Below are 22,225 nucleotides of genomic sequence, written 5' to 3'. Positions count from 1 at the left end.
CCAGTTCAAGTGCGAGACAGAGTGCGAGCACTTGAGCTGCCTGGGCTGAGGAAACAGATGTTAGTACGGAAGTGGAAACAGTTAAAAATTCACCTGAGGGCTGCTGCTCCACTACGGCAGCCGCCACAGCCAAAGAGTCATTCGGCTTTCGGTAACAGCAACCATCAGTGAATAGAACCCTGCCGTTAGTCAGAGGTTGGACAGAGAGATCAGCACATGGATGAAGAGAATCTGTAGAATAGAAGAATGATGCTCCGAGGACATCGTGGATCATTCAGAGGACACCACTCTGCCCAAGAAGGTCACCGATTTGCGACAACACTGAAGTTTCTTTCTGGAAGCTTTGAATCCCAGCTCATGCAAACGAAGCAAAACAAGTTTAGTTAGAGACAAACACAAGTCTGCTGTTAGGGCTGCCAACAGGAGATCAACATACATCAGGAGTTTACATCCGTCTGGGAGATCTAGATCCTGCAGCAATGATTTCAAACATTGATTAAAGATTCCAGGTGTATTTTGGAAGCCTTGTGGCAACCTGGTGTATTGCAAATTGCCTCCCTGATATCTGAATGCAAACAAGTCTCTACACACGAGTGCGAGTGGGACACAGAAGAATACATTTGCTAAATTAGTCGCTGTGAAGTATTTCAAAGTAGTAAGAAGTATTTCAAATCAGATGTGATGGTAGACAACAACATTCTGTGAGGGTCTGAGGTAACAATAGTGTGGTAGTTACATCATTAACGGCTCTCAAATCATGCGGCATACAATAAGTGATACCATCTGCTTTTAAAACGGGCCTGAGTGGTGTACACCACGAGGAGATGGATGTTTCCAAGACTCCGGAATTCCACAGGCCAGTGAGAGTGTCCTCCATCGCCTGGTTAGCAGCCGTGGGCCAAGGATATTGAGGTCTATAACATGATATCCTGGAAACACAGCGATTTTAATGTCTGGTGTCTTAGTACAATATCCACCATCAAAGGGTCCAGAGAACCAAACTGATATTTGTCAGAGGTGCATCACGAACAATGATGCTGTATGCATCTGCAGATTTGGAGATCTGTACGTTAGGGAGTGGTGTTTCCTCCCAGTCAGTCATTTGAGTCAGTTGTTTCACCATAGCTCCCAGCTGTCGGGCCTCGTGTCCTGGAGACAGAGCGAGTGAAATGTGGGGTGCTGACTCTTCTTGCATTTTGAACCATTTAATTTGATCTGGTGTAAGAGAGCAGGATGCTGCTACACCCTCTCTTGCTGCGTATATATGTGTGGATGTAATGTCTCGAGCATCACCTTGTATGCATGCAAAGTTTTCCATGTATACTAGATCGTGTTTGCGGTCGTAATGTAGTGTGCGATGGTATGGATCTAGTGGAGGCAGGTAAGCCCTAAGAGTATTTAACCAGGGCTTCCACAACAAAAATTTATGTATGAGACCAGGTTTGAGCGGTGTTTCTGGTTCAAGTCGGGCCCAATAAATGTCCACAGTTGGAGTTGGTTCACTCTCGGCCATTATCCAGAGTGGCAGACGGTGTCAGCTGCCACTGGTGTTTGTGGTGAATGTACAGACGAATGGTGGAAGGTCTGTCCAGCCAAGATTGTCGGTAGGGGTTGAGTCCATTGCAGGGCCTGTTGAGTCCCTGAGCAACCAATCAATTGCACAGTGTGTTGTGACAATAAAGTGTCCGGAAGCGAGATGCTGACTGAGGAGTGTGTTGTCCCTGTGTTCACTTTTCGCCCCACAACAGAGATGGGGATCATGGCACCTGCATCGCCGGACCCCTGGCTTCCTGGGCACCCCTCGTGGTACTTTCCAACCTGCTGCTGTCCATCCTGCTGCCAGGATGGGCCGCTGCCGTTTCTGCCTCTGCCTTGGCCCCCTCGGTTGTTGCACCAGCCACTACGCCCTTGCATTGGAGCTTGAGGTGGAGGAGCTGTAAGACAGTCTTTAATCCAGTGATCGGGAGAACCACAACCAAAACATCATTGATCACGTTGATGTTGTTGCACTCTCCCCGGTCACCTCCACGCCTTTCTGCATATCCACCCCCCGGCTATTACCCTAGAACCCACCTGCCTGTCTAGGTGGTTGTCTGCCAAAAAATTACGTCTGGTATGGTTTTGGACTTTTACATCCTGTGCTACTTGTAATTTAAGAAGTTGTTTTTGGAGTTTAGTAATTTCATTATTACCCTGTTGTTGGCTTAAATAAATTTTGAGGTGATACACTAGGTGTTGTCTAAATCTAGGCTCATCTCCAGACAGGAGGTCAGGGTCAGCTTTAAGAGTGTTCTGTACTGGTTCAGGGAGACCTGCCAGGATCGCAGTCCTGAACATCGCCTCTTCCTAACCAGACTGTCCAGTCGATTCAGTCCAAAGTTTAGTAAGCTTCGTCAAGTGCTCAAGTGGGTCGTTTAACATAGGGGAAAGATGTGGGTGCGGCTGTAACAGGAGTGGGGAACCTCTCTCTGATAGCTGCGGCCAGACGCTCGGAGTGTGCTCTCAATATGGTTCCATTGGGGACGTTAAGCATACCTGCAGTTGTCTCGATTTCTCTGTGTTCAATACTAGTGCATGATCTAAATGCTGCTTGTCTCTAGTCTCCCATGCAGAGTGTATACCCCTGTAAAGTTTCCACAAAACTAGACAGCCATGCATTACCACCAGAAAAGAGGCGAGACAAGTTAGCAGTAAGACAATCAACATCTTTAAGATCAAACAGCTTGTATATTGGACCTGCCGGAACCTCTATCATAGGCATCATTGTAAAGCAAAGCAAAGCCAATTTATTTGTATAGCGCATTTCATACACGAGGTAACTGAATGTGCTTTAGATGATTAAAGGCTTTTGAAAACAAAGATATAAAACATTTAAAATGGGATAAAAAAAATAAAAATTATAAAAACAAAAGACAAAACTGCATACAGTGCAAGTAGTATGATCAAAAAGTGGATTTATTCTAAAAAAACCTGAGAAAAAAGAAGAGTTTTCAACCTTGTTGCGTTTTGTTTGCTTGTTATACAATGTAATAATCTAATATAATATTCATCCATTTTCTTTACTGCTTATCCTCACAAGGGTTGTGGGGAGTGCTTGGAGCCAATCCCAGCTGTCAACGGGCAGTAGGCGGGGTACACCCTGAACTGGTTGCCAGTCAATCGCAGGGCACATAGAGACAGACAGACAGTCCCACTCACAATCACACCTCGGGGCAACCTTGAGTGTCCAACGAATGTTGCGTGTTTTTGGGATGTGGGAGGAAACCCACGCAGGCACAGGGAGAACATGCAAACTCCACACAGGCAGGCGCAGCATCGAACCCGGGTCTTTAGAACTGTGAGGCCAGCGCTTTACCGGCTGCCCCACCGTGCTGCCATGATATAATATGTAGTAATAATAATAATATGATCGTCGTCGTGTTATTGCCGATGTGAGAGGACACTTTACATATAATCAACAAGAAAGTTTTAACTAACCCCCCCCTTCAGCACCTCTCGCTTCCTCTGTGTCTTTGTGTGTGTGTGTGTGTGTGTGTGTGTGTGTGTGTGTGTGTGTGTGTGTGTGTGTGTGTGTGTGTGTGTGTGTGAGGTGTACATACGTGTGATTCATGGCGCATGCGTGTGTGCGTGTTCGACGTGCCTCCTTCCTCTATTTTGCAGTCCTTCACTCGCGTCCACATATCAAATACAACTTTTCTCAGCTCTATCTTCTTTTCCTCATGGGCTCCTTGATGCCCTCAACGTCACATACAAAAAATTAAAGTGCAATAAAAGTAAAATAGTCTTCAATATATAGTTTAAATGCTTTATATAATTAAATAATTTAGGAAATATATTTATTTTTTGCTTAAAATGTATGCTAAGGTGGGAGTGCATTGTAGCGACTCGGCTCCCAGTTTTGTAAACCTTTTTTTTTATTAACAAAAGCGCAGAATAACTTTAAACAAGATATAATAAGGGGTGGGGGCAAATGGTTTTTTATTTGCACAGAAAGTACATAATGTAAAAAAAAAATTAACTTGCAAGTAGAGGTAGGGTTAATGGAACAAAAGAAAAAAAGCAACGCAAAACAACTCTTTAAAATGTCTTGAGTGGGGGTGACTTGCCCCTTTTTAACAAAGTAACAATCTATTGTTGACTGTTTCTGCCGTCTTTTGAGCACCTTCCTGAAGTGGCTCATAACAACGTCATTGAAATTTTGCAGTGCTCTGCAACATTCTGCTTTCTTAGGGTGATGGATTTCTACAAAATTATGGTTGTCATTCCATTTGGCGCAGATAGCTATTATATTGGCACATGAGACATCCTTCCTGCCTTCAACCTCATCAGACATCTCCTCCCTTCCTCGCCAACACTATCCCCAGCTAACTTCTGCTGGTTCACGAAAATAAGAAGCAACTTTTAGACTTCCTCCAAGATCTGTGGCCTCTGCTTGGTCAACCCGGTTGCTCCTTTAGTAACATCACTTGGTTTGAGGGCATCCTTCTGTTTCAGGTTCGTGCTGATCGTCGATTTCGCTATGCCATACTTGTTCGATAGCTCAGAAACACACACACCAAATTCGTGCTCAGCTATCAAATCCTTCGTGAAGTCAAAGGTTTTACGAACCACTTTCCTTTTTTCAGCACCAGCAGTTCCACTTGCCTTCTTTGGAGCCATGATCAGGGGTTAATATTGCTCAATTTGAAGAAAAAAGTCACTACCGGGACACGTCCGCGTACAGAGTAGTGTGTGAGTCAACTGGTTGCGTCGCGCGCATTACGTCGTTTCCGTTTTTTTAGGAGTGCATTCAAAAGCACAATAACAAATTGTCGTGGGTCAGTTGTTCGGGGCGTTCCAATACCGATTTTCATTCAAAAACCAAAGCAAAAAAAATCTCTAAATTTTCGTTCGAAAACCAATTTTTACGAAAACAGAGACGTTCGAAAACCAAGGCACCATTCTATATCCCACCCATGTGACGTGTGAATTAATTCAAAGAAGTGAAGAGTGTACAGTGCTACATTCCAACGCTATCTGTAAATATGAAGCTTAAATACTTTCAAGCCTCTTATTTGTAGTGCATTATATTTTCTGTAATTGGACATTGCACGTTCATATTTCCTGTCCTGTTATTGATACTGACGATTTGGGCAACAACTGACTCCAGTCTGTCTACCTTCCACTGCCTATAAATAGCTCGCTCGTTGGTTGGTAACTGAAGAGAGAGGTTATTTTGGGACGAATTAGGCATACATACTTAGATATACTTGATAATGAAAATCACAGCCTGATTTGAAGGAAGTCATCACCACTCTTGCCCATTATTTGCCAAAGGTTACATGTCCATCACTGTATAATTTATCAGACTCAAAGCTCCATTAATGCAACTCGCTGTTAGAGCACTGAAGCCATTCTGAAAATTTCCATCATTAGCCGAACCTCCTCTGTCTCCCAGCCCCCGCTCTTCAATGAAAAAAAATCAATAGGTTCGAGTGCCACACTGCTTGAGCCTGCTACATTGCTGAAAGAAGCAAACAATAGGCGAGATACATTGATTGAGCATCCATCTACTCATATTTAGGGAAGATTATTTTCAGGATTGTCTGTATTGATGAAACAGCAAAAGAGGTGCTTTGAATCCCTTGAAAATGTTTGTGATAAAAACAAAAACGTGATTCCTAAATGTCCAGTGCTAACAAAAATTAACATGCTACCTTTGTCTGTAACAGTGTTTAAATTAATGAGAGGGATACGAGCTCACTTGGTGAGTGAGCACAAAGCATTTGTCACATGCCTACATGCTTGGGGGTAATTACCGTGTGACACAGAACATGGCTAAGTTAACAAATGACACATAAAAATGAGCTAATTGCATACTGTGGCATATTTTTGTAATTACAAACCTGACCCACCTTCATCGCTACCCGCATGATTGAAGTGTTAGTCCCGTTAAGTATTATCACAAGACACGTGACAGCAAACTGTTAATCAGGAAGGGGCTTTGCTTCCTTCCCCCAGCTGCCTCTGTTTATTTGCTCAGAATCTGTTTGAAGTGTGTTTTTGCTTCCGTAACAGCGTTGCCCTGGTGTATGAAATGTTAGTGTAGTGTTGGTCTCCCTGAATTGTTGGTGGTCCTTGTGGCGATAACATTGATCAGTCGTGTTTTCCTAAGCTTGGTTGTCATGTGCAAATATTGGAGACTCCATTTACTTTTAGAATAATTCATCAATATGGCCTCTTTCTGCCTTTTTAAATGTGCATAACATGGCTCATTTTCTCTTTTTATTAAACAATCCTGTTAAATATGTCATGGGAAATGATTGCGTGAGCTCTGCTGGATTAATGTCATCGTGCCTCAAGCATGCCAAGGAGAATTTTCACTGTTGCGACTTCCCTGACTAACCCCCACTCACCACACACACACATTCATACGGTAACAAGGGCATGAACATCATCTTTGTAATATATACTCTTTCACCACTTCACCTTCTCTCCTCGCCATTTCTCACCCGTCAGTAAAGAGGATACATTCTGACATTTGGCAGCCCTATCACCATTTTCCTCCTCTTGATTTTACAGCCAGCCAGCCTGCAGAGACCCAAACATAACCTTGAGCAAAGTTAACCGTGTGCAAAGGAGCTACTTAACCAGTCCCATGAGAATCCTCTGATTATTTACTGGTCACAGTGTTCACCGTAAGAAATGTAGCAAGAATGTAATGAAGAGATGCTGTGTGCTAAAGTATTCATCAGTAAATAGTAAACAAGGTTGGTCACTTTATGAACCGCAGCTATTCATTCATTCCCTATTCTATGTACCCTTCCAACTGGAAATACACACTCGCGCATATAACATTTGGCATGGGCTTTTGTCCAAAGTAGCAAGAATGATGTGCAGTGGGAGTACAGGCGCCTAAGTATGCCAGGGTTTTTGCTTGTACTCCTCCCCCACACAGAGCAGACAAAAAAAAGAGAAACGTTCGACTAGTGGAAGACCAATCACTCTTTCAAACAGTCTGATGAAAATAAGATCCATGTTTGCTGATGCAATACCACATCATCTTCCCCACTGGCTGCTAATAACAAACTCTATAAAGAAAGTTTTTGATTGTGACTAAACAATAAACACATCTTGTCTAATAAATGTAAGGCAGAGATTAAACACGATCCATTAGCAAATGTTAAATATTTGAAAGCAAGTAACCCAAATGTGATAAAAGGACCAAGTATGCATTTCTGCTTGTCATTTATTATTCAGAAAAGTGGCATTCGCATATCCATGATTTGTCTGAAAAGCTTGTCCTATCAATATGGAATAGAATATTATCTCAGCTCCATTGCCTCTCTTTTTTAACACTATTCTATAGCTGCTCACTCACTTAGAGGAAGAAGCTGAAGAGCTGTAAATGGAAGCAGATTTGGATCAGTGCCCTCACAATGGTCTCCCTCGAGTCTCCATTCTTAACAAAATGTGCATGTTGCAGTCTCTGTGATCCTTTTATCCTTTTTTCTCCCATATTGTCTTACTCATCTCATGCCTAAATGTCTTTCTTATGTACTGTTTTTCAACCCTATAAAGTTCCTTGCAAACCTTGTTATATTAGGATACATACCTATTTATACTCACACAACTAGCTCTTTCTGGGAGTGGTGAGTGAATGGCCTGCCGCATTGGCCTCTTTCCCTAGAGATGAGTCTTGTACTTGAGCTGAATGTTAAACAATAAGCACCACTGTACTTCACCGTGCAGGGATAAAGCAATACACAAAGCTTTCCATTCTGACCTCTATTCTGCGTGCGTGCGTGCGTGCGTGTGCGCGCGCACAATTGTATGTGGAAAGTGTACCGATTTAGTGTTCCCCAATATCAGTGTTTGTGAGAATAGTGCCTGCAGGGGTGTCAGCGGAGGTTTAAGATATGCAGCTTGCTGTCAGTACCGACACATTTCTCCCTCTGCACTGCTGCACAGATATGCAAATGGGGCTCCTCAGGATGCAGAGTACCGGATCAGCTTCAATTTATTCCATTCTGCTCCCTCTTTTTTTTCCCTGCCTCCTCTTTCCCTGCTGTCTCTGTTCTAGCTTTGGTTTTCTGTTTGGTCTTTGCTGCTCAGTTCATGACATCTGCCCCCAAATGAGGAATTCCTGAGAGGTGAGAGGACTTCAACTACAAAGTATCAAGTTGAGGTTTAGTGCAAAGAGGTGATTAGTATGTCAGTGTGTGTTTTTAAGCTCATGTTCTTGCCTATGACACATTTAAGCATTGGTTGTGATGTCCATATCACACCAGTGCTCATCTTTAGTTAATTACAACAAAGATTTACTGTAGCTAGTGGTAAAACATAGCTAGTCAGTTACCAAACTACTCTAAAAAGGCTATCTTGCCAACACTCAGTGTCATCATTAATCTAGTCTCAGCATAATTAAAATGCCGATGTCTATCCTCTGTGATCCATTCCCATCCCACACTGCATTTACATTCTAATTAGATGAAACCAAGACTGCTTTATAAAGACCCTTTGTAATAATGCAGTTGTACTCACCTAGCTGAGACCCACTGTGCCTGTGTGTGTGTGTGTGTGTGTGCGTGTGTGTGTGTGCGTGTGTGTGTGTGCGTGTGTGTGTGTGTGGTGCGGGGGTGTCCACAACATTATATTTTGCCCATTTGACATTGTGGCTACTGAGTATAGAGGTAGTTTTTTGAAGCCCTCTGTACCAAGTGTATTTGTAGCATACCAAAAGGATTTCTGGTCTCAAGAGGATGTGTGCGCGCATGTGCATGTGTGTATGTATATTGGGACAGGCGTCGGTCGGTACATAGAAGTTAGACGTCAGGCAAACGAGAGTGTGGGAACGAGGCATCAAAGGCAACGATCTGGCGGAGGACTAGTCGTCCCCCGGGTCCTATATTTACTGAGTGTCATTAACGTTCATGAGGCGTAGGTGTACCTCTACTGATTGGCTGGCCACGCCCAGCCGGGGCTGGAAGCCAGGAGCATGAGAGTACACCCCCCCCCCCCCCAACAGCCCGCTCCTGACGGCCCAGTAGCATCAGGATGGGCCACGTGAAAGTCCCTGATGCGGGAGGGGTCCACGATGAAACGGGAAGGGATCCAGGAGCGCTCCTCCGGTCCATATCCCTCCCAGTCCACTAGGTACTGGACCCCCCTTCCTCTTCGGCGGGAGAACAGTGGGTGAACCCTCATCGACCTGGGTAATTTGAGTGATACGGCAACCGGGTTAATAATCTTGCTGACCGGGAAAGGACCAACGAACCTGGGAGCGAGTTTGTGAGATTCCATCCACAGAGGTAGATCCTTGGTGGAGAGCCACACTCACTGTCCCACCTTGAGCTCTGGTGCAACTCTCATCTTGCGGTCCGCTGCGGACTTGTAGGCGCTGCCTATGCGCAGCAGCATCCTCCGAGCTGTCTCCCGGGTTCGTTTGCATTGTCGTGCCACCGCCAGGGCTGACAGCACCGCAGAGTCCGTGGCCAATGAGGGGAACAGAGAGGGATAGCAGTGCACGACATGGAATGGAGCCATACCTGTCGAAGCAGAAGGCAGAGAATTATGAGCATACTCTACCCATTTAAGGTGCTGGCTCCACGTGCTCTGATCCCTGGACGCCAAGCAGCGAAGTCCAGTCTCCAGGTCCTGATTGACCCTCTCTGTCCGGCCGTTGGACTCTGGGTGATGGCCCGATGTCAGACTCGCCAAGCCGCTGATGAGGGTGCAGAATTCCTTCCAGAAGCGGGAGACGAATTGCGGGCCTCTGTTCGAAACGATGGCCCGTGGTAGCGAACGACCTCGTCTAATAACAGCTGGGCTGTCTGCTTGGCCGAAGGGATCTTTGGGACCGGCACGAAGTGGACCATCTTCGAGAACCGGTCCATTATAGACAGCACCACTGTGTTCCCCTGGGAGGGCGGTAAGCCGGTGACAAAGTCCAGGGCAATGTGCGACCACGGGTGGGAAGGAACGGCCAGAGACCACATCTTCCCAACAGGCGAGACGTCTTATTGGCCGCACACACCGGCCAGGCGTTGTTGAAGAATTCTCTCACATCCTTGCTAAGGTTGGGCCACCAGAATCGTTGTTCGATAACCGAACGAGTCTTTGCCATGCCCGGGTGGCAGACCATCCTGTTGGTGTGGGCCCAGTTGATGACGTCTCCCCGCAGCAACGGTGCAACAAAGAGGCGATCAGGCGGACAACCAGCGGGAGGCGGCATTTCCCTCAGGGCCTCCTTCACCCATGTCTCGACCGCCCAGGTGAAGCTGGACACGAAGCACTCCTCTGGGAGGATAGAGGCAGCTGTCGGTTTCGCGCACTCCCCCTCGTAGATCCGTGAGAGGGCGTCCGGCTTGCCATTCTTAGAGCCTGGGCGGAAAGACAAGGTAAAACGGAAGCGGGTGAAGAATAAGGCCCACTAGGCTTGACGAGCGTTCAGCCACTTCGCTGTCCTCAGGTACTCAAGGTTCTTGTGGTCGATGAGGACCAGGAATGGGACTTGCGAACCCTCCAGCCAGTGCCGCCACTCCTCCATCACCCTCTTGACTGCCAACAGTTCGCAGTCCCCGATGTCTTAGTTTCGTTCAGCCGGAGACAGCTGCTTTGACAAGAAGGCGCACGGGTGGATCCTTCCAACCTTGGGACTCCTTCGTGACAGGATGGCTCCGAAAGGCTCCCAAAAGATAGCTGGGATAGGCTCCAGCATCTCCGTGACACTTGTGAGGATAAGCGCCTCAGAAAATGGATGGATGGATGGATAGCTGTCAGTTCTTTTTTTTTTTTGGGGGGGGGAGCTGTTGCCCCTCATTTTCCTCTTGATAATACCCTATCCATTGCAAATGAGGGTTTTGATCCTGATTTTTTTTTTTTTTTTTTTTTTTTTTTTTTAAATCTGGAAACATTTTTCCAAGTGTCCAATAAAATCTCTTATTCCGATACCACCATATACATTTTTGTGGGGGTGAGAGGTTGTTGGGTTTTTTTTTGTTTGTTTGTTTTTTTTTACAACCATTGGGGTTTATCGATTTAACTCAAATGCAACCAGATAGGCTTGTTTCCGTCGGAATGACAACACGAATGGATCGTGCCGGCTGTTGGTTATCACCGGTGCTTAGGACTGGAGAGAACTTCCTATAAGGGTTGCTTGAGGTATGTTCACTTACATTTAATATGATACGGCTCTCAAGACATCAAAATGTTACATAGTCTAGCAAGTTAATGCTACCGCTCGTCGTCGTCTTTCGGCTTGTCCCGTTAGGTTTTACCGACCCTCTTAATGCTGTCCTACCATGTTGGTACTGTGTAGCTGTCGCTTTTTTTTTATCTTCTTTTTCTTTTAATTTCGGCTTGTACCGTTAGGGGCTCGCCACAGTGTGTCATCTTTTTCCATCTAAGCCAGTCTCGTGGATCTTTAACACCCACTGTCCTCATATCCTCACTCACAACATCCATCAACCTTTTCTTTGGTCTTCCTCTCGCTCATTTGTCATTTGTAATCCTCTCCAACCTGCTCACACCAAGCGAGAACCTCAACATCTTCATTTCTGCTACCTCAAGTTCTCCTTCATGTTGTTTCTTCAGTCCCACCATCTCTAATCCATACAACATGGCCAGCCTCACCACTGTTTTATAAACTTTGCCCTTCATCCTAGCAGATACTCTTCTGTCACATAACACACCAGACACCTTCCGCCAGCTGTTCCAACCTGCTTGGACCTGTTTCTTCACTTCCTTACCACACTCACCATTGCTCTGAATTGTTGACCCCAAGTATTTGAAGTCATCCACCTTCACTATCTCTGCTCCCTGTAGCCTCACTCTTCCGCCTCCACCCCCCTCATTCACGCACATATACTGTTTTACTTCGGCTAATCTTCGTTCCTCTCCTTTCCAGTGCATGCCTCCATCTTTCTAATTGTTCCTCCACCTGATCCCTGCTTTCACTGCATATCACAATGTCATCCGCAAATATCGTGGTCCAAGGGATTCCAGTCTAACCTCATATGTCAGCCTATCCATTACCACAGTGAACAGGAAGGGGCTCAGAGCTGTTCCCTGATGCAATCCCACCTTCACCTTAAATTCTTGTTATGCCTAGGAATCACCTCACCACTGTTCTGCTGCCCTCATACATGTCCTGTACTAATCTAACATATTTCTCCACCATACCAGACTCCCGCATGCAGTACCACAGTTCCTCTCTTGGTACTCTGTCATAGGCTTTCTCTAGATCCACAAAGACACAATGCAGCACCTTCTGAACTTTTCTGTACTTTTCAATGAGCATCCTCAAGGAAAATAACACATCTGTGGTACTCTTTCTAGGCATGAAACCCTACTGTTGCACTATATATATATGATACTAACTTCTGACCTGAGTCTACCCTCCACTACTCTTTCTCATAACTTCATTGTGTGGCCCATGAACTTTATTCCTTTATAGTTGCCACAGATCTGCAAGTCCATTGTTCTTAAAATGGGAAGTAGCACACCTTTCCTCCATTCTTCAGAGATCTTCTTGCCCACTAGTATTCTGGTGAATAAGTTGTTTAAAAAAAACTCCATAGCCACCTCTCCAAATTGCTTCCATACCGCCACCGGTATGTCATCATGTAATGCTACTGCTCGTGGTTGTTAGTAAACAGTCTGCCATTTTGTTGAACACAATAATGACGAGAACAGCAAATTCCAACCTTTTGGAACTTTTGGAGTTTAAAAATCTCACAGCACACCAACAAAAATGTCATAAAAACTAGATACATTAATTGCTGTGTACTTACTGCCCTCTAATAGAGGACCATTACTTTGTTCTGTCTTGTCATTATGCCTCACTGGTATAAATAGATGAACAAAAATACATTATTGTAAATGTATATTTTTGAACAATTAAGTACACAAGTATATAAAGTCAACGAATAGGTCATTTAAATAGTCTCCTTCCTCCATCTTGTGATCGGTTATCATTTTTTTAAACTCCCGGATCAGTGATCGGCCCCAAAAATCCTGATCGTGCAAAGCCTACTATATATATAGTGGGTAATTAAACCGTTTGATTTTTGTTGTATTAACAGTACAAGCATTTTTTTTTTTTTTTACATTTTCACATTTAATATCATACAAACATCCAAAGGCCAAGAGCAATCCTTGCATTATGCATCAATTTGGGAGAACACATTCTCTTCAAGCCAATGTTATAATTTTAAGTTATGTGTGAAAAGTATTCTTTACTTTCCACTTTCTGAAACAGCTGCAAGTTGTCAAATCTAGGACCTGGTATTTCCACATTGCTGGTTCTTGTTTTACACTTGGATTATACACACTCATTTTAGGTTTTTCTTTGTTTTGTTTTTGTTATACAGACATACCTAATTTTCTGTGAGTTACAGCAGTTAAAATAAAATAGTCAAATGGCTAAGGTTTGGTGATAATTCAATACTGTAACTATTGATTTGTTGACAGAGGATAAAAGGGAAAAAAACATCTTATGGATGACTGCCCTGATTTTAACACTTATTTTATGGTCAGTGTTACTTGGACCATGTTTCCCCTTCACGATCGCTGTCGCTTCAGGCGAAAAGCACTTGGCCAACATCATTAGTGTTCACAAACTGTAAACAGTTTTGTACACTTTTTACAAATAGTTATGTCTATATTCTGTTGATACATGTAAACTTCATTCAAAAAATTTATTGTTTTAAATAGTCTATAAACAGAGGGTAGAGGCATAATCTGCTGTTCATGCCCAATAGTCATTACTTCTTCTCTTCATCTGTCTTCAATTCAAGCTGAACCAATCAATAATAAACACTTCATATCTGAATGCGCCTGGAAACGTCTTTGCAATGATTACATTCGAGCAGAGAGTAGACCCCAGAGCATCTGCGTTAGTGTCAGAGGGACTACAAGAAGGGATAGTTATTTAGAACTGTCACAGAGGGTTGAATTCATGCAGAATTACAGTTACCTCTAGAGGATTATTGTATCAGGGTAGGGTTAGATTTGGAATGCTAATAATATGGTCTGTCAGTAAAGTACTTCAGTATATGTATTTTGAAAAGCAGTCCAATGCTAGCTATATTCTATTTGTAGAATCATGATGTTGACATTAAAACTCTCAGCAAACCTGATGTTTTCTGTGAGTCTGCTCCAGATATACAGAGCATAGTAACTGAATACTGATTCTAAGTGTTTGGTTATGGATATGAAAAGACAGAGCAGACGAGCACCAGATTAACTGAGTGGTATAGGTGGTCCATGCAGGACTAGAAGGTCTTTGATTTAGTCTGAGCCTAAACCACTCAGAGATTTAAAAACTCTGAGAAAAATCTTAAAGTATTTACCCTTAGAGAGAAGGAGAGCCAATGACAAGACCTCTGAAAAAGAATGTGGTCCACTCTTGGTCTGAGTCTGGGTCTGAGCTCAATCAGTAACGTTTTGAATTAGTTTGAGCTGTTTAGTTGACTTTAGACAGACTGGTAAAGATACTTATCCAGTAGTCAACTTGACTAATGATAAATGCTCTGACAGGTTTATTGAAGCTCCTGCTATGGCATTAACCCTCGAATCCTAGAGACTGACTTTGTAATCATCCATTCATTTTCTGAGCCACTTATCCTTACAAGTGTCAGAGGAGTGCTGGAGCCTATCCCAGCTGTCCTCAGGCAGGAGACAGGATACACCCTTAACTGGTTGCCAGCCAATCACTGGGCACATGGAAACAGACAACAGTCGCACTCACAATCACACCTAGCAGCAATTTAGAGTGTCCATTCAATGTTGCATGTTTTTGCAATGTGGGAGGAAACCGGAGTGCTCGGAGAAAACCCACACGATCACGGAGAGAACATGCAAGCTCCACACAGGCGGGGCCGGTGTTTGAACACTGGTCCTCCGAACTGTGAGGTCAACGCTCTACAGGTGTGCCACTTTGTAATAGTTTTATTGTTTTTCAAATTCTGTTATGAATTCATGAACACCAATTTCTACGCTGCGCTGAGTTTTTTAACTTTAAGGCTACCGCACCCTGAGCAAAACAGCTGAACTGTTGCGTAGTGTGTTGGTTGTGCAAGCATTTTCATGAATGGTGCATTAGTCTGCCAATGGGTGTGCCACAATTTCAAATTTTAATGACTGGTGCATACCATCGTAATGTCTTAAATTACAGTCAGTCCAAACGCACGTAAGATTTCACTCGTGTTAAAAATACATTTCATGGTTTTAAGCAAGCAAGACACTGAACGGCCGCCGCACAGCCCAAAGGCATTTAAATATATTGTGTTGTACAACAATACTCAACTATCTTCATAATGTATAATGTGCATATAGTTGAAAAAAGCAAAACTGTTGGCCAAAATCTGTGCAAACACTACATATCTCGCCGGGAATGTTCAAATGTATGGAATCAATGGGATTCCTGTAAAATACTGGAACTAGAAACTTCAATTCTTCCCCGCCTACAGTCTTGAGCAATCTGCTTCTTCCATCCATCCATTTCCCATAATGCTTATCCTCACCAGGGTCACGGGCGTGATGGAGCCTATCCCAGCTAACTTTGGGCAAAAGGCAGGGTACACCCTGAATTGATTGCCAGCCAAACACAGCGCATACATACACAACTGTTCATACTCACCTTCACTCTTATGGGTAATAGTCTTCTACCAGAAGAGTACCCATAAAAAAACCCACACAGATGAGGACAACACGCACAATCCACACTGCAGAGGCTGGATTTGAACTGAGGACCTCAGAACTGTGAGACTGATGTGCTAGCATTTCTTACACTGTGCCACCCAACCGCTTCTTCTGTCATTATAAATCAAAATTTTCAACATTTAACTGGTAAATATAATATTCTCAGCCTCTGACCACAATTCCCAGATACCGGCAACTCCATCTGATCTCATCTATCACTTACATATAATATATCCATCTATCCATTTTCTGAGCCACTTATCCTCACAAGGGTCACAGGAGCGTCATAGAGTATCCCAGCTATCATTGGGCAGGAGGCAGAGAACACCCTAAACTGATTGCCAGCCAATCACAGGGCACATGGACACAGACAACAGTCGTATATATATTGCTGTCAAGTATTTAAGGTACTCTTCCAACAATTTTTTTTTTTAAACTGTTTTATACTTAACATGCCGTAGGTCAAAATGAATCTGTGACATGAATTAAGTTTGACATCCATGTGCTTTGTCAATTAAATGGTAAGGTCAATAAATAAAATAAGACTTGCACAATCCATGGATATGAAATAGCTGACATTTTGATATCATTTGTCATGTAATATTCCCATACCTACTAGGACTATACTGACTCGTTTTAGCAATAATTCGAACACCATATTGTTTCATTTAAAACAATACGATCACAAACTATTTAATAGCCAGTAATTTACTCTGTAACCTTTTCGCTGAAAATTTTGGACAGAGCAGGTTAGATTCCTGTTGTTTCTTGTAAGTGTATGAAGGTAAAAAGAATCATGCTCATTAAATATAAAGACTTTTATGATACATTGGTGGGGGCGCAAGCCCAAAAGCCGGAACCCTGAATTGGATTGTCAATCAAAGTGAATGTTTTTCATGCAAAGAATGACATAAAAAATATATACATTAAAACATTTAAAGATAAATGAAATCTGCCTAATTTTTTATTACAAATAATATGCCAATCAATAGTAGAATTGCATCTGTAGCTATGACTGCAGAGCTACCAACCAAAAGAAATTCACTTCCAGAACAATTTGTCTGGACTTCAATTTCTTTATTTATTGATTTATCTATTTTTTTATTTATTCATTCCATATGTCAACAACATTACCATGGGACAATTATTGCTGAATGGTATGTAGTAGGATAAAAATCTGCGTACTGTTCAGTTTTCCAACTCAATCATTACTCTAGAATTTTAATGGTGTCTTTAATATTTTATTAGTAAAATAAAATATTGAAGCCATCACGTTTTAACATTGTATTTATTGCATCAACATTGTACTGGTAGTTGAATTTGCAGCCAAATGACTTCTCTCACGCTCTTTTTGTATTCCTTGTATCCACTATTGCTGCTGAAATTATGCAGATTTCGTATTGTCAGCATAATAAAGTTTATTGCATACAGAAAATATTTACTATATTATTGTACATTTTTATTTATTGGCCCATTTTCTCAAGTGATGAACCAGCAAGCACGTATTATACACATTATATCTGTCTGGTGTAATCAGATATTTTAGTGTTTTCCTCTGTAAACGGGTACTAATTTGCCTGATGTTTTGCTCTTCAGAGTTCACTTATGCCCCCTGTAACGTGGCTTTCTGTCTGACCTATGTGACGTACTGTACCACCCAATCAGTTTTTTGGGATCGGTCGGATTGATAGTCTGACTGATTGTCCATGTGCATACAGTACATGCGCATAGGCGTGCGGGCTTTTGAAATACAGCCGCTCGGGTGAACAAAGTTTTTTTTAACAGTTAGCCAGTAGCTTCACAGTCACAGAAAAAAGTGAGAGTCAAACATCAACTTCATTCTCAGAAAAAAAGAACAGCAAAAGATGTCCTTCTTGTGGCTTCTGAGGAAGCACAGCCTATCACAAGAACTGCTGAAACAGTTTTACACAGCAGTCATCCAATCAGTACTGTGTACCTCCATCACAGTCTGGTTTGGGGCCGCTATAAAAATGGACAAACTCCAACTGCAACGGACAATCAAAACCGCTGAACTGACTGTCGGCACCGCCCTTCCCACCCTTGAAGACTTGCACGGTACTTAAACTAAGACCAGCGCGGGCAGGATCCTTTCGTACCATCCACATCCCGGCCACCAGCTCTTCCAGCTCCTTCAGTCGTGTAGGCGCTACCGATCAATGCAAATCAAAACTCGCAGGCATTCAAACACTATTTCCCTCTTGCAATTAAATCATTAAATTCTTGATCAAGGAACCTACTAGTTTCTCCCTTGTAAACATATTTACTTGGACTTGAATTGGACATTTACTGATGATATTTTTTTTACCCAAGATTCACTGGTACATGCAAACACTTTATGTATGTTCAAGCATTTTTTAACTCCGTGTGAATAAGAATAATGCGGTTTCCTGCATCCAAACCATTTCAAAAACAAGAAAGAAAAAAAATTCCACACTATTCTTCTAATGTTCTCCACAGTACTTGACAGTATCACCGCTATTCCTTGTTTCCACACCCACATTCCAATGTCCTCATCTTTGCTTTAGCTTTGGTACGTATGCCGTAACTTAATAATACAACAGTTGCCCGAAGGCACAACATTCACTACCCCTGAATAACATCAAAGTTAAGCTCCTTTGCTTATGGCAACTAAAGGCTACTACTTCCATGTGCATGTTTTTTTTGTAGCTAACATAATATTAGCTCTGCTAATACTATCCACAGTATAATCAAACAATTTATCCTAAATGTTCCATGTTTTCAACAGTTGGGATCAACACTTGAGGAACTCTTACCAAAAACAAAACATTTTGTTATCAAAGAAAAACTGAGGTACACCTGCATTAAGTATTCATCTACCATTACATATATTATGTATGTATAATATATTAATTGTGTTCTTCACAGTTAGTGGAGAAATCCAGTGCCATCAGAGGTTTTTCACACCCTTTCATTTTTTCCACATTTTGCTGTTACAAACTTACTTTAAAGCTGAGTTGAGTGTAGTTTGAAAAAAAAAAGATACATATATTCAAAAAATAACAAAGGAGTGGCTTCAGGAGAAACTTCTGAATGTCTTTGAGATGCCCAGGCAGAACCGGTACTTGAATCCAATAGAACATCACTGGAAAGACCCAGAAATGCTTGTCTACCGATGCTGCGCATCCAACCTGACTGACCTTGGGAGGATCTGCAAAGAATGAGACAAAATACCCCAAAACAAGTGTGCCAAGCTCATAGAGGCATACCAAAGAAGAAGACTTGAGGCTTCAACAAAATACCAAGGGTGTGAATAATATTGTTTAAATGTTTACATTTTCAATAAATTTGCACAAATGAAATGTGTTTTTAGTATGTCATTGAGATATTTTATGTTGATTTTTATTTTTAGTTTTTTTCTGTTGTAGAAAACTATACTCAAATAAGCTTTAATATGATTTTGTAACATAGCAAAATAGAAAACGGAAAGGGTGTGAATACTTTCTGGTGGCACTGTAGTTTCTATTATTTTGTGCATTTCATCTACATAAAAGAGGCAAAGGAGGTTTTGTTTTCATCAGTAATATTCCTGTTGTTTGAAGATGACATTTCTGCTTTACCTATTTGGTTGTGAATTGACCCTTTGAGACATTATGGTTACAGGCGCACTAAGAAAACGCTTTTCACTCTGCATATATTCACCAACTAAATTGACCCTTTGGGACATTACGTTTGCACTTGCAGTATTAAAGGGAAAGGTTTTCACTTTGTGTATATTGGCTAACATGAATTTAAATGACTGTTGAGAGTAATGTTTTGTCATCTCCAGTCCTTTGAGTAAAATGTGAGGCAGTAGCTTGTTGTGGCAGAGTGATTGATAAGCTTTGGCTCTCTTTCAACAATGACTCAGGACTGCGCCGCGAGCTTACTCCCAATTCTGGAACATTGGATGCAAGCAAATGGGAGTGCAAAGTGACCAAGTGACCATTTTGTTCAGGCCCTGAAGAATGCAGTATTTGTACACTACTCGAAAAAAAAAAACTCACTCCTGTGTGTGTTTTTAAAAAAATCACAGTTCCAAATGAAGGACCAGACATCAGTTCTGCTCTGACAGAGTGAAACATGTCACACATGGCTTCCAGAAGGAACATCCATCTGCTCCTTTTTATATATTCCACTGTAAGTATATTTTGGTGCACAAAAACAGAATCACAGTTTTAGAGTTTCTCAAAATAAAAACACTTTTGGATGTTCCTCGTATTTACAGTATCTATAGTCGTTCGCTTTCTGGTTTTACAAAACGGACAGTGGAAACGCAAAGGTCGAAAATGCACTTGTATGTATGTATTTCTTTCGGCTTGTCCCATTAGGGGTCTGCATTTTATCCGGAGATAGAGCTGGAGCCTATCCCAGCTAACTGGGGGCGAAAGGCAGACTACACCTTGAACTGGTCGCCAGCTTGTCTCTGGGCAGATAGGCACAATCACTGAGTGGGATTCGATGCCTAGTGTACAGATTTTGGCCATGTGTGACATAATCATCGTTCATCACTACACCACTCACTATCGTATGATTAACTGCAGTGTGTGGTTTGTCTTTTTTCAAGTGGAGATGATCACCAGAATTGTCAAGCGATGCTTAGAGTTGTTTCATTTTCTTCTTGTGCATTTCTACTTCCTCTTTGTTCTGTTGCCATTGGCTTAAATAGACACACCAATATTGTCAAGATATGTAATTTAAGTTATGTAACTGTATGTTTTGCTGAAGTATTAATTCCTGGGTTTTAGATATTCCTTGTCGAGATGGGGAAAGTCTGGAATTTGGTCCGCAATATTTCATAGAAGTCACTCATTCTAGGCAGTGTTATTGATTTTGACCAATTGATTCTGAAATTTTGATAATTGTGAAAATGTCTCCATGAGATTAAAAAGTGTTTGACGTGATGCCTGAGGTTCTTGTAAGTAAAGAAGGATGTTTTCTGAGTAAAGATTGATTTTGTGTTCTGACACAGGAGTACAGATACCTTTTTAATATTAGTGTTGTGCCATATTGCTCTATTAGTACTTGGTTATGTGAGCCCATTTGTGCTGACACCTGCTTTGAGTGAGCTGTACAACATTGCAATCCAGTGAATATATGAATCACCGTAGCCCAATTAAAAAGTACGTCAAGGCTTTCAGGGCTGCAGTATTCCAAATAATGCCAATTATGGAGGGAGTAATATTTAGGCGAAGGCATTTACACGGAATAGCCTGGAGCTATTCAACATGTCCAGTTTACGACGCAAAATGATATTAACTGTCTCCCAGCTCACGCATTCACTATTCTGCTCCACAGCAACTGTAAAACTTTTGCTGTGAAAGATATTTTGTGTAGGGTTTAAAGTAGTAAATGAGTTATTTCCACACATATCTAGCTCAGTTATACATTTATAAAGCTCCAAATGTGGTAATTACCATGAGACGAGACTTCAGCTGGTGAATGTCGAAGTTCATCAGGAAAATAGCTAGTTGGGTTAACTCAACCCTACTCATGAATTAGAAATGTGACTTTCCTTCAGACGATATAATGAAAAAGAAAATATAATGAATGAAAACATGTATTCATGTGTACTTGTATAATATTTTAAATGAGTTCAGCGCAGGAAAAGAAAAGTGTAGAATAGTGAAGTTTATTTGTTTTATGAGGTTATGATCGATTTTTTTTAAGGCCTCTCCATACTCACGTGGTCGCGCAACCGCCAACGCCCGCATTCTGTCATGTGACCGACGCTTATGGCCGCGCAACCGACACAAATTGTCGTCACGTGAAGAATTCTCATGATTTGTCTGTTTCAGTCAAATGCTGTGATGACGTAGTCCGTGTTTGTCTAGGTTCTACATACCACCGACGCTGCCCCCTTCTTGATCGATTTTGTAGCGAAATTATATCATACATACATACATGATACATATCATCTGGTCATCTGCTGGGCTCCATTCTTCAAGCAGACAATGTTGCACGGTCGCCATTTTTGTTTGCTTTATCTTAAAGGATAATTTACCTTAAATTATAAATGGCTACCGGAAATGGCCATAAAATGCAGAGGGAACTCCACCCTATGGCGTCCTTACCCATACCAGCCATAGCAACACCCCTGAATTGGAGGAGAACTGCAGTACATTTTCAAAGCAGCGCACGTGGGTTTCACTTGAGTATAAATGCAAACTGCGTGTGGAATAGCCACAGTGACATTTGCGTGGTCACTCGATCACCTGGTCATCAGCGCGAGTATAAACAAGCCATTACATTTTTCAGAGGTTAGGCCTGCGTGGCTTCCATACAGTATATGCCAGTCAATATCACGCGTCGGTCCTACCTCGTCCTGTAACTGAGAAGCTTACAGTCATGCTGACGTACCTCACAGTTAAAGCCAGGTGCAGGTTTAAGGGAAAACTGGCAGGGGTTCAAGCACATGGTTCATTTATTTACATCAAAGTTCCTAAGTTGTTAATTTTATCACACTGTTCATTGACTTGTGTATTCTACAGCTATGAAAAGAGCAGTAAGTGATTCAAAATAA

At 42.2% G+C, this 22,225-nt stretch overlaps 1 protein-coding gene across 3 annotated transcripts in view; it reads left to right on the top strand.

Moving 5' to 3' along the window:
* trip4 (thyroid hormone receptor interactor 4) overlaps positions 1-22,225 on the top strand; it is a 116,566-nt gene that overhangs the window by 89,096 nt on the left and 5,245 nt on the right. The window contains exon 13 of one of the 3 annotated variants that reach the window (XM_061815326.1): positions 1,749-2,069. The exons of the other annotated variants lie outside the window; for them this stretch is intronic. Coding sequence (XP_061671310.1) covers positions 1,749-1,750 — 2 coding nt within the window. The 3' untranslated portion in view covers positions 1,751-2,069. Of the gene's footprint in view, positions 1-1,748; positions 2,070-22,225 lie in introns of those variants that run through there. 3 annotated transcript variants of the gene reach the window in all.

The sequence above is a fragment of the Syngnathoides biaculeatus genome, chromosome 3 (assembly GCF_019802595.1).
Source record: "Syngnathoides biaculeatus isolate LvHL_M chromosome 3, ASM1980259v1, whole genome shotgun sequence".
Taxonomy (NCBI): domain Eukaryota; kingdom Metazoa; phylum Chordata; class Actinopteri; order Syngnathiformes; family Syngnathidae; genus Syngnathoides; species Syngnathoides biaculeatus.
Note: the sequence above shows the minus strand (reverse complement) of the source record. Positions and strands in the feature narration are given on the sequence as shown.